Genomic DNA, 13,300 nt, shown 5'->3' with positions numbered 1-13,300 from the left:
ATTTGCCACTTGTTGCTTCCTGGACTGGGGTGGCCACCAAGGGCAAGAGACACACCCCTACCCAGAGTGTTGAAGTCGGGGAGGGGGCAGCGATGAATATTTTTGCCCCCTCCAGCAAAATCTGTCGATCTGGCGCCGACTCTTAACGTTGCTTTCCAAAACAAAACGAAAAGAAAGCTTCTTTTAAATGGAATGCCTTTCCTTTCAACACTGTTGTCAGATCCCTCTAGGAATGGATCTCTGCCTTGTTTTGTTCCCTAGGAGCAATTTTTAAATTAAATTCTGCGGCTGTGCTGAGCCTTTCAAGTGCTTCGTGTTAAATTATACTTGTTAGCACCGTGCCGTGGGAAAACCCGGTTCACTTTAAAATGGAGAGTCAACAGACTTGGAGGGAAGTGATATTCTCCCGGGGTCTCTTGACTGATAAGCAGAGAGCAGATATAAAACTACGTGAGGAGAAGCGCCGAGAGCTTAATCTCGCTCGCCGATTCCAAAAGGACACCCAGTGTCGGCTTTGCAAAGGCACGAATTCCAGCACTCAGCAGGGGAAATCGTCTTTCACACAACCGTTCCTGCTCTCAGAAGAGTTCATCGGCCTTGATTTGCAGTGAAGGGGACAAAGCCTTCTTCCTTCAAGAATGTTCTCTCCCCGTACAAATGTTTCAAGTCTCAAATCTGAAGGAATCCCACCTCCATAAGAGCAAAAGAAGAGACGGCTGGTACAAGCCAGTGGTGGCGCTGTGGTCTAAACCACTGAGCCTCTTGGGTTTGCTGATCAGAAGGTTGGTGGTTTGAATCCAGCTCCTGCCAACCTAGCCGTTCAAAAGCATGCCAGTGCAAGTAGATAAATAGGTACCACTGTGGTGGGAAGGTAAACGGCATTTCCATGCGCTCTGATTTCCGTCACGGTGTTCCTTTGCGCCAGAAGTGGTTTAGGATTCAGAATCATGATTACTGGCTGCGACCATATGTGTGTACAGTTGCATACACTTCATTGACTCTGCTGCAAATCTTCTCAGGATCTGCCAGCAGATCCACACCGCACTGGAGCTAAAACAGCCTCAGTAACATCAAACTGTTTAAGAAAATATGCCTGGGATTGCTCTGGAGTGTCATCACTCAACACAGAAGAAGTGAAGCTTTGCAGGGTGGGAAGGCACAGCCTCAAGAAGACCACATATCTCATAATACAGTGAAGTCAAATATTTCAGGATTCATGCTGTCCCGCTATCCAAATGCTCATTCTATGAAAATTAACCTATCCAAACATGAGATTTGAGTACCAAACCCCTTGTAAACAATAAGCAGCCTATGCAAGCCTTACTACTTTTGCAGCTGTTTTGACAGAAGCCATGATTGCAGTGAGGGGAGGGAGAGGGAGAAATCGGACAAATAAGACAGCATCTTTTCCTTCTTTGCCTTTTGCAATGTTTCAGAGGATTTTCCTGGGTTTCCACAGTCCCTTCCATCCCCGGGCATTTTGCACTCAAAATTAGAAATTTCCAGGGTTTGAAATCAGCAGGGCAGCAGTCGCATTTTGCACCTAAAGATTCTCCGTTTGTGAGCACCTCCAAAAGTCTGGGTGCCAATTTTTTGCACCTGGCTGACACTCAAGGATTACTGAAAAGTATGTGCTTTGAAGCCTCAAAGTATATGTTAAAGATAGACAATACGTTAAGGAATTTAACAATAAAAAGTAGAATGTTTTGAAGACTGAAGTATGGTACCAATATTTTTATTGGAAACACCAAATTAAACATGTATGCCCAATTTCTGCTAAAAATGTGATATTAACAGTGTGTCACTTATGTGAATTGTGTATTAGTTCATGCTTATCAAAATAATAAATAAAAAGTGTTGCTGTCCTGTCCCTCTGCTGCCCGTGGCGACTAGACATTCTGTTTTGGCTCCTACAACCCAAGTCTCAGAAGCCATTTGGCCCCCACCTTTCCTATCCCAGTTTCTAACACTGGAAATTTCCCCATAGGACTCACTGGAAATCGTCAGCTTGTTATGCAAACCACCTAACAAACCATTTATTGAGGATGCATTGTGTTCGGATAGCAGGATCTGCGCACACTTCTTCATATAGTGCAGAACTAAACTGTGGAACCACAGGAGAGAGCTTTAAATTCATGCTGGTAGTAGCTGTTGAGAATTCCGTTCCACCTTAAGGAACAGGCATGGGATTGTTACGTGTCACATGTCTGTTTACATTCCAGCACAGCTTGCTGGGAACCTCCGTTTGTGTATAGCTTTTGCTTTTAGCTGTTCTCTCTGAGATGACATGAGAGAGAGACGACATGTTTCTTTGTCCTGATTTATGATTAATAAATCTGTAGTTGTAGTATGCTTCCGCAAGCCTCATGCCTATTCTGTGTGCGCAGTTTGATCTGCTGATGGTGTGCCCTGGCTTTGAAGCCCAGGTCGCTGATTTACGTCGGAGCAGAAGTGATGGTCTTTGCTCCGGGCCGCTGGAAGGGAACGGCCCAGGCGGGGCTAGCCAGCTGGCCTCCCAGCCCTCTGCATGCCGGCAACAGCAATGGCTACCAACCCTAATGGGCTGTGCTCTGCTTACAGTTGCTGGCAGCCTTAGGGGAGAAGAGTTCTCTTGTGCTCAAAATCTGCTTCTAGGTTTCCCACAGGCAGCTGCTTGACCACTGTGAGAACAGGATATTGGACGTGTTGGGCCATTGTTCTGATCCAGAAGGACTCTTCTAACATCCTTATGGTGGTTTGGTTTCTATCATCATCTTTGGTGTTTCCTCAAACTATCTCAGGTGCCACATTCTTAGGCTACGCCATTTCCAGTTATATATTTGGATTTTTTCCCCCTTGGCAAATCAGGAGCAGATGGTTCTACTTTCCCAAGGAGACAGAAGTTGGGCTTAATCAACTTGGCATCCTGTTAAACACGGAGGTTTTTTATTTATTTATTTTAAAAACTCAGATAATACTGAGCTTGGGGAGCTGTTTCATAATTGGGCAGCTTTCTCTCTCCCCGTGGTCGGATGTCCCCTCATCTTAAACGAGCCGTTCCTCCTGTGCGCACATTTTTAGCGAATGGATATTATTATCCACAGTAGGGAAGGGAACATGCCTCGCGATTTTCTGGCCGCATTTTAAAGTCTAAAAACAGCAGCGCACATCAAAGGAAGCGGCGGCTTTGTAGCCTTCAACCAGGCCAAGATTTCATGAGTGCAGAGTTCCTGATCTGGACTTTTTCTTCCTCTCCCAAGCTGAAATGGTTCCCCACCCCTCCTTTTTATTGTTGTTATAGCTGAGCCAAGTTGGAGAAGCAGAAGAGAAAGTGGCCGGGAGGCGATGAGGTGTTCATGTAGCTGTTTTACGCCAAACACCTCTTGAGTTGGCCAAGAAGAAGAAAATAAAGATAGCGTACCACACTGTTTAGGGATGCAGGTGGCACTGTGGGTTAACACCACAGAGCCTAGGACTTGCCAATCAGAAGGTCGGCGGTTCAAATCCCCACGACGGGGTGAGCTCCCGTTGCTCAGTCCCTGCTCCTGCCAACCTAGCAGTTCGAAAGCACGTCAAAGTGCAAGTAGATAAATAGGTGGGAAGGTAAATGGCGTTTCCGTGCGCTGCTCTGGTTTGCCAGAAACAGCTTAGTCATGCTGGCCACATGACCCGGAAGCCGACTCCCTCGGCCAGTAAAGCGAGATGAGCGCCACAATCCCAGAGTCGGCCACGACTGGACCTAATGGTCAGGGGTCCCTTTACCTTTATATTTGACCCAGCGAAATTAGGTCCCTCCCTGCCCTGTATATGTCACCAGAATCAAGTCCAAACCTATGCAGCCAAGCTTTCCCTTTTGAGAATGCATCGCTGGCCATCATTCCATGTTGCTCAGATGTGGGACGGGGTGTGTGTGTGTGGTCAGGGCTGGTGGCTGGGGGAGAGAGTGTCAAGCTGGAAGTGCAGCGGTGTGCTGGTCTACAATTCCCATCATCCCTGACCACCGGTTCTGCTAGCTGGGGATGATGGGAGTTGTAGTCCAAAAACAGCTGGAGACCCAGAGGTTCCCCACTCTCGAAGAAGCTTCTTCTCCCCTATTGGAACATTAACAACATGTCTTGTGAAATGAAAAAAATTATGAATAGTTTAAAAAGATAAAAAGCAAACTAAGTAAAAAACATAAACATGCCTACCCCTATCAAATTACAGTCTTAATTTTTTAAAAAAATCCCTTTTGGCTTTTTGATTCCTGCTTACTAGAACACACACACACACACATGAATTGAGCTAAAGGTTTTTCAACAACATGGTTTTCTCATTATCCAACCAAAATCCCTTCCCTTTCAGGAATGCTGTGGGGACTTCATATTTTTATTTATTTACTTTTGTGTGTGTGAGATGATGATGGATGCTCTCTACCACGTTCGTTTCATGGGAGCTGCTTTTATTCCTTGCCCCCTTTTGTCCTCTTTTGCAGCAGGCGGAGCAGAGCAGCGAAAACATCGTACATCAACAGTAACAAAAAGGATACACCATAGCAGGGAGAGTTGTTCCCTTCAAGGCCAACTATGCAAATTTAGCATCTGGAGAGCAGATGTCGATGATTGTTGTATATTTTCTGTAGCATCCGTCTACCACCCAGTTTCCATTTGGGCAAGTATTTACCTTGCGGTAAATGGAATGCAGTGGATGCACTGGCCACTGCCAACCTGGTGCCCAAAATCTGGAGGGCACAAATTTGGTGAAGCCTGCAGTACACAACTGGCCCCACAGCTGTTCTGTGTCTTACAGATCTAGAAACCAGTTTCAGTCATAGGTGATAGATTGCCAGGTCAGCACAGTCTCCTGTTGTTGTTGTTTAGTCGTTTAGTCGTGTCCGACTCTTTGTGACCCCATGGACCAGAGCACGCCAGGCACTTCTGTCCTCCACTGCCTCCCGCAGTTTGATCAAACTCATGCTGGTGGCTTCAAGAACACCATCCAACCATCTCATTCTCTGTCGTCCCCTTCTCCTTGTGCCCTCCATCTTTCCCAACATCAGGGTCTTTTCCAGAGAGTCTTCTCTTCTCATGAGGTGGCCAAAGTATTGGAGCCTAGACCCACACAACAATGGGGCTGATGCACTCCTATGCCTGTGGCCCACACTTCCCTAAGATCTGTGCTTTTTTCCCTAAAAAAATGTTTAGGGATACTCTCATTTTGACTCAAGAAAATCACCATTTTATAGTTCAAATCGGGGAAAATAAATACAGTAAATGGACAAAAGTACAAAGATTCACAAAAATTTAAAGGGTATGCGTACCCCTGTGCACCCCCAGAAGAAAGCACTGCCTAAGATTATGTGAAATGGTGAAATCATGTGGTTGGATCACATGGGCTGTCTTCATACCATTGCCCTCAACCGACCCCATGTGATGTTGCTAACCCAGTGGTTTCCAAGCTATGTTCTGGGCAATTCCGGAAGGTCAGCAGGAAGATTAAAGATGGGGAAATAGCTTGTCCAAGACGACTATTTTTTTCCTGCAATACACCATTAAAGTTAAGGAGACCCCTGACCATTAGGTCCAGTCGTGACCAACTCTGGGGTTGCGGCGCTCATCTCGCTTTATTGGCCGAGGGAGCCGGCATACAGTTTCCGGGTCATGTGGCCAGCATGACTAAGCCACTTCTGGCAAACCAGAGCAGCACATGGAAAAGCCATTTACCTTCCCGCTGGAGCGGTACCTATTTATCTACTTGCACTTTGACGTGCTTTCGAAGTGCTAGGTTGGCAGGAGCTGGGACCGAGCAATGGGACCTCACCCCGTCGCGGGGATTCGAATCGCCGACCTTCTGATCGGCAAGTCCTAGGCTCTGTGGTTTAACCCACAGCGCCACCCACGTCCCAGTAATACACCATTACAGGAATGTAATATATATTATAGGTATAGGATAATGTAAGATTCTCTCCAGTTTATGTCTCTCTACGTATTTGGATGTGGTACGGAAGCTGTACTACCCAGGACAGGATGGGGTTGTGCAGGGTTGTTAAGGCAGCAGAGAGCATTGTTGGCTGCCCACTCTCTACCTTAGAGCAGATTTATGCCACAAGGTGCCATAGGAAGGCACTGGACATAGTAAAAGATCCATTGCATCCTGGTCACTGTCTCTTCGAGCTCTTGCCGTCGGGACGGAGATACAGGACGATGAAGACAAGAACGAGCCGTCTTAAGAACAGCTTCTTCTCCAGAGCGATCTCGGCCCTGAATGGGAAGCCCGGACTTTGAAAGTCATCTAATCTCCCTTGCTGTATTATACTGTATTGATTAATTAGTGTTTTTATGGAGCAGTCAAGTAATTTCGTTGTCCCCGAAGGGGGCAATGACAATAAAGATATTATTATTATTATTATTATTATTATTATTATTTTAAAGACAAAGACTCTTTTGTTCTCCATGTTGGAGGCAACCAGAAAAGTGAATTGGAAAACTGCTAGAGGGCCATCCCTGAATGGCTAACAAAATGATGGCATTTCACTGTCATTCATTCGTATCCTGCTTCCTTCCCAAAATGGCTTCTGCCTTCCATAAAACGAGCAGCTCGCTTTTAAAAGGAGCTAGTTCTAAGTTGAGCTTTGTTCAGCTGAATGAAATCATTTCAAGCCCTGACGGTAATCTAACAAACCATAGGCATGTTAGAACTAAGGGCGTCACAAAACCAATATTTTTGTAATATCAAGGGAAAGTCCCTTTTCATAATAATTTCATGGTAGCACCAGTTCCTTATTAATTTTTAGTTATGGAATGTTGTCTTTTGGTCTGTGTTATTGTTCAGCACTTTGTCGACATCCAGTTGCTTCGGAAAGAGAATTATTCCAATTCTTATGGAGCAGCCTGCTCCATAACTCACTCGCTGACTCCTCTCTCCATCGTTTCTCGTTTCTTACTCCTGCCTTAATTGTCTCCCCCGCCTCTTGCCAGCAGCATTTATGTTGTCCTTTTGTAATTACTGTGCTCAGAGAGCAGGGTTTTTGACATTGAGGGTTGATTTACTATGTTTGTGTTAAGAGTGTAATATCACCCAAGCCCTAAGGTTATTCTAAGTATACATACATAACATTGGAAACTGCTACCAGAGAGCTGTGCATTTTTAGATATATTACTTTTTCATGTTTGATTTATTTGATGGTGTTTAAATATGTACAAAGTTGCTGTCACTGCGACTAGGTATTTAGTTTGATGTGTTAAGGATATTTAACCAATAAAATATGATAAATGTATGTGTGTGTATTTTACATGTTTGTGTATATAGATATACACACACACATAAAATACACAAATAAATTTTAAATCCAGAAATTACAGCAGCTTTGTTTCAAAAGTTTCTCATTTTTAAATTCACTTATTTAATAAATTTCTTGTCCATGCTTCAGCATGCATGGCCAATCCCAAGGTGGGAATGATTTTAGCAGCTTTCTGATCACGATGCTGTCAGGGAAAGATGTTAATATATCACCTTGTTTTTTTCTGTTCTCTGTACTCTGCTCTTTGCTAATTCTAGACATGCTTGCTTGGGAAATTCTGGGCATCCTTCTGATGTTTCACAGCTTACTATCCTCGGGGCACCTCTATGACGTGTGCCCTTTCCACAATAAAATTGTTGCCTGCAAAACCACAGGGAGGGGAGCAAATCGCTTTTTGTGCACTCACCACCCTCCAATGAACTTAAAAATTGTCTAGTACAAAATTTCCTGGGCCTGTTTGTAATTTGACAGGTTTCCTACCTAGGGACACACTTCTCTGATGTCTCCGTTTTCAGTACAATTGCCCACAAAACACTTGGGGAGATTAAGTGATGCCATTATTATTATTATTATTATTATTATTATTATTATTATTATTCCCATCCCAAACTGTAAAGACTGCCCTTGTGGAAAAATTGCTGCAGCTCCCATTCCAAAACTTGGCCGGCTTCATCCTAACATGCCTGCAATTTTCATCCAATTCTGCAGATGTGGATCTTCAGCCAAAGCAGGCAGCCTCCAAAAGCACTTAGGAAGAAAGCAGGCTCCTTTCTGATTCGCCCAACTGGAGCCTAAACCGAATCTTGTAGTAAGTGCACATCTGTAATGGACCTTTAGAAGATCCAACCTATCCATTCTTAAGGAAATCAGCCCTGAGTGCTCACTGGAAGGACAGATCCTGAAGCTGAGGCTCCAATACTTTGGCCACCTCAGAAGAAGAGAAGACTCCCTGGAAAAGACCCTGATGCTGGGTAAGATGGAGGGCACAAGGAGAAGGGGGCGGCAGAGGACGAGATGGTGGGACAGTGTTCTCGAAGCTACCAGCATGAGTTTGACCAAACTGCGGGAGGCAGTGGAAGACAGGAGTGCCTGGCGTGCTCTGGTCTGTGGGGCCACGAAGAGTCGGACATGACTAAACAACTAAACAACAAAAATATGGACAGACTCCAGTCTTCAAACCCTCCAGTGCTGCTCCAGCACGAGTCAGCAGGTGCTCCCCACAGCTTCAATACACCTGCTGCTGCGTGTACAACTCCCTTTGGAAGATTAATGAGCAAGGACAATTTTTTTTAAAAAAACCTGTATTGTTTTTGGAGGCAGTAAGAAAGAACTCATGGGATTTACACATCCTGCCCTTTCCAGGTTAGGGAGACCCAATGTGGACTCCTTTTGCAAAGGCTCCCAAACTGTGGAACTGGTGCTTACCTACCGCCTTGGCAGAACAAAGAAACCTTTCTGGCGCCAACTGCAGGGAAGGGTCATAACTCAGTGGCAGATGACATGATTTGCACGCTGAAGGTCCCAGGTTCAAATTCAGGCTTCTCCAGATATGGCTGGAGAAGGCCTATGTGTCAAATCCTGCATAACTGCTGCCAATCAGTGTAGGTTATACTGAGCTAGAGGAACGAATGGCCTGATCCCCCTTCCCCTTCCAAACAGCCCGGTATAGTGAATTTTTAAAGGTTTTACTGTTGTTGTTTTTAATATTTTATTGTCTTCTACCGCTGGAAGCCACCCAGAGCAGCTGGGGCAACCTAGTCGGATGGGTGGCATATACATAATAAAATTATTATTATTATAAACATGCAACAACAAGTCAAAAAAAGGAAAGGAAAGGAAACACAGGGCTTGTAAGATACCCAGCAAGGCTGAAATTCATTTTTAAAAATAAAATATTTAATTTGTTAAAAAAATAGTGTACATATTTCACATGTAAGAAACACACACATATAAAAAGTTTCTAGTGATGAAAGGCAAGCCAATTAATTCGATGTCAAAACATGTGGTTGATGCAATTTCTGCACCGTGTATTGTTTCCGCACAAACAGCTGTCAACGCTCCCCTTTCCCAGCTCATGCGTCTGTGTCACAAATACACATGCACACTTCAAAACGTATCTGCCCCTGACGAATCTGCACTGCTGTGGACAGAACTGAAGCTTCGGTCGTCTATGCTGGCAGATGGTACAATTGTAGACATCTTTGCTGGCGAAGGCAGGAAACTTAAATCAGGTGCCATTTCTCCCCCTGAAACAGAGAGAAGATTTAGTCGACTCCAAGCTGAGCCAAGCGAACAAATGCAAGATGTGCTAAAGCTGCCGTCTGATTTCATCATCTTCGTATGTAAAAACGCCATGAGGCCCTGCGCATGCTGTTTGGATCATCCAGCATCGGCACATGGGAAGACAACGCCAGAAGATTTTATGCAGGCAGCTGAATTGTTGACTCAGATTTTCCTGGGTGTGTTCTCTGACATCTGTTAGCCACCCACACTGCTAGTAACCCGGACAAACACTAAACAGGAGAGGGGCTAGTTTCTTCCAAATCCAAAAATAGGAGAAGAAATGTTAAGCTATTCAAACCGGACTGTATGAGGATTACAAGCATCCATGACTATAATCGCTAAAGACCACTCGACCCCCTTAACTCTGCCCATCTCTCTAGTGGGGCCACTTCAAATTGCGGTTTGCAAGTTTGTTTGGGAGGGTAAGTGAAAACCATCGTTTGCCTAGTCTGATGTACTCCATGAACATAGATGAGACAGAGAACGCACACGTGAGTCTTGGGCACACATGTGTGAGCTGGCCCAGGAAATGGCAGCTTCTTATGTTTCTATGATATGATTCCTGTTCTCTGCACACCAGTGTGGCAACCGTCAATTGACACTAATGTGCTCTGGAACTCTCTGCCTGTTGATGTGAAAAGAGTACAGCGATGATGTCTGGTTACAATCCGGTTACATCTGTTTTAAAAATTGTTTTAAAAATTTCATTGTGCATCTTTTAAGATGTCATAAAGAGCTTCTAAGCATTTTTTATTGTACATTTTAAAATCATGAATGTGTCTGCTGCCCTGGGCCCCTTTGGGAAGAAGGACAGGATATGAATTTAGTAAACATTTTAGAGAATCATATATAGTCTTTGGACTTCTTTTCCGACTGCTAATTTGCACAAAGCATAGACTCTCGTCATTCTACTGGATCGATGTGCACAGCAGCTTGAATGTCCACCACATCTGACTTTCATAAGGCAGCCCCCTCAGCCACAAGCTCAACTAACCTCACCTGAAACTGAAATCCAGAGCAGGCAGCTATTGTTATATGAAGAAACCAGGACTGGCTGCGCATCTTGCCCACCCAAGGTGCAAGAAACCAAAAGGAAGTATCAGTTGAGAGCGCCGGGGCCCTGAGTCCTTAGAAGTACGAAACCCAAGTCTCTAGCGCAGTTTGCATTACTACTGAGGCATGCTACATTAATAATCTTGCTTCTTTCACTGACACGCATAGCAACTAACGTTTTCCCTCAACCCTAGAGGGATAATATTTACCAACTCTTCCCCTGCTTAATTATCTACTGTGGCTATGCAACGGCAGCTCAGATTCATATAGTCTGTTCTGTATTGCGCTTCGGAGACTACTAATTAGCAGATCAGCCCTGGCATTGAAGCTGCAGACAAGCAACGGGTATGAGTTTCTAAAGCAGGGGTAGGCAACCTATGGCCCGGGGGCTGGATGTGGCCCAATTGCCTTCTAAATCCGGTCCGCGGACGGTCCGGGAATCAGCATGTTTTTACATGAGTAGAATGTGTCCTTTTATTTAAAATGCATCTCTGGGTTATTTGTGGGGCATCGGAATTTGTTCCTATTTTTTTCCAAAATATAGTCCAGCCCACCACATGGTCTGAGGGATGGTGGACCGGCCCACGGCTGAAAAAGGTTGCTGACCCATTCTAAAGTGACCAGCAAGAGGCCACTTGGCTCTTCCTGCTCCCCTCCCAGGGTCTCCTCGCCACCAGGCCAGCCCAAGTTTCTGATCTAGCAAAGGGAGTCCAAGTTTATTTAGCATGACAGACAGCGAAGCGAACCGTGCCTTTGCACTTTGGTAAGGCTTCTCAAGGAAGGCAGTGAGGTCAACTATCCAAGCTGCTCTTGCTCAAGATGCTAAGAAGTCTGACATTTCAGGTGCTCAGCACAGCCATGGATAAGAATATGGGTTTCTGCTGTCTCTTGGAAAACAGCAGAGGCATGGAGGCAGAGCGTGCCTGTCTCTCCATGGCAATGATATAACATCCTATAAATATAGGAAACGAGAGTCACATGCCATGAAAGGCCGGACTCAATTAAAAAATTCTTACACTGCCTCTGAAAGATGCTGGGGTGCACACCCTGGCGGGTCATGCTACTCCCAGGAGAAAAGGAACAGACACTTTATTAAAAAGAAAAGTCAATGGGCTCTTCTTGGACCAACTATGTGGAAAGTCACAGATCTCAAGGATTTCACAAGGAGAGTATTTGGAGATCTTGCTGCGAAGCTCCTTTCCAGCTGGCCTGCTTCCTCCTTTCTCAGTTGCGTCTTTCCAGAATGAGAGGGTCTCCAACCCTTTAGAGCCTTTCTTTGCAGAGAAGTGGTTTGGTGTCCTGCTTCTTTCGAGCTGCGCTGTTCCTTTTATTTTAAGGTTGAATGAGAACTGCCGGCTGCTGTTGCAAAGGAAAGGAAAGGAAAATCTGGGCCTCGTGATGCACAAGGAGCTGCCTGACTTGTGAAAACGGTTTTCGAAAGCGATGCTTCCAGAAGCACTAATGCGCTACATGTATGCCTAACAGCATTTTCCCAGTGGACCTAAAAGCTGTGGATCTAATGGCTGTTCACAAAAGATAAAGACTGAAGACTGCTGAAAATGCTCACTTGGCTGCAAGTGAAAACAGCATACAATGAAAGGGATCTAACAACAGTCTTAAAATGCTACAAACTACCATGTATTAAACCAGGGGTCAGCAAACTTTTTCAGCAGGGGGCCGGTCCACTGTCCCTCAGACCTTGTGGGGGGCCGGACTATATTTTTTTGGGGGGGGGGGAATGAACGAATTCCTATGCCCCACAAATAACCCAGAAATGCATTTTAAATAAAAGCACGCATTCTACTCATGTAAAAACATGCTGATTCCTGGACCGTCTGCAGGCTGGATTGAGAAGGCAATTGGGTCAGATCCAGCCCCCGGGCCTTAGTTTGCCTACCCATGTATTAAACTTATTACCGTATTTTTCGCTCTATAACACGCACCAGACCATAACATGCACATAGTTTTTAGAGGAGGAAAACAAGAAAAAAAAATTCTAAACGAAATAGTGGATATATGATTTTTGTGGTTCATGCTGTGGCCACACACATGTGATCTGACAGTGAGTTTGGAGTAGCCCAATGCAAAAATCCTGAGGATCCGTGTGGATCCATGCTTTGTAACCACGGAGGAGGGAAGGAAGGGGAACCATGGATCACGACTGCAGCAGATCCCCCCCGCCACCCGCAGGCATTCGCTCCATAACACGCACAGACATTTCCCCTTACTTTCTAGGAGGAAAAAAGTGAGTGTTATGGTGCAAAAAATACGGTAATTTTGGATTATATTCTGGAGAGCCTTGGGTTTCCTCTGAAGTTTATAAGAAGAGAGGCCTCAGGGCCATAGTGCATTTCAGCTCAATGTCCTTTCAGTGTGTGACAGCAGTGGAAAGGGACTGAAACAAAAGGCCCCATGCCACACTGCCATTATATCAGGAAATGCAGAATCTTATGCTCTCAGCTCCCACAGATCAACAGAGAGAGCGGCTCAACAGGCCTGGCTAGCATGAAGCAAATTTGCCCCAGAATCTTCTGCGGTGAGTAGAGAGGAATGTCTTCATGGCAGACAAAAAAGTGGAATTTGAAAGGGTCCCCTGTCACAGATTGGCCGAATGCAGAGGAATGGTGGGCGGCACCAGCTGTGGAACCCCCACGGGAAGAAGGCTCAGAGCTCATTGCTGGTGGGATAACACTGAGTGGTCAGAGG

General features: G+C 45.2%; 1 protein-coding gene across 7 annotated transcripts in view; it reads right to left on the bottom strand.

The window, feature by feature from the left end:
• Positions 1-9,132: 9,132 nt before the first annotated feature.
• KIAA0586 overlaps positions 9,133-13,300 on the bottom strand; it is a 65,938-nt gene continuing 61,770 nt past the window's right edge. For 6 of the 7 annotated variants that reach the window (XM_081005297.1, XM_081005300.1, XM_081005301.1 and 3 more), the window contains exon 33: positions 9,133-9,504. In XM_081005297.1, the coding sequence (XP_080861423.1) occupies positions 9,365-9,504 (140 nt within the window). In that variant the 3' untranslated portion in view covers positions 9,133-9,364. Of the gene's footprint in view, positions 9,505-11,671; positions 11,954-13,300 lie in introns of those variants that run through there. The other variant, XM_081005303.1, reaches the window with a different exon arrangement.

This window comes from Podarcis pityusensis, assembly GCF_964106645.2.
Source record: "Podarcis pityusensis genome assembly, chromosome: 1".
In the NCBI taxonomy this organism is placed as follows: domain Eukaryota; kingdom Metazoa; phylum Chordata; class Lepidosauria; order Squamata; family Lacertidae; genus Podarcis; species Podarcis pityusensis.
The sequence above is the reverse complement of the archived record's forward strand: the minus strand, read 5'-3'. Positions and strand labels throughout refer to the sequence as shown.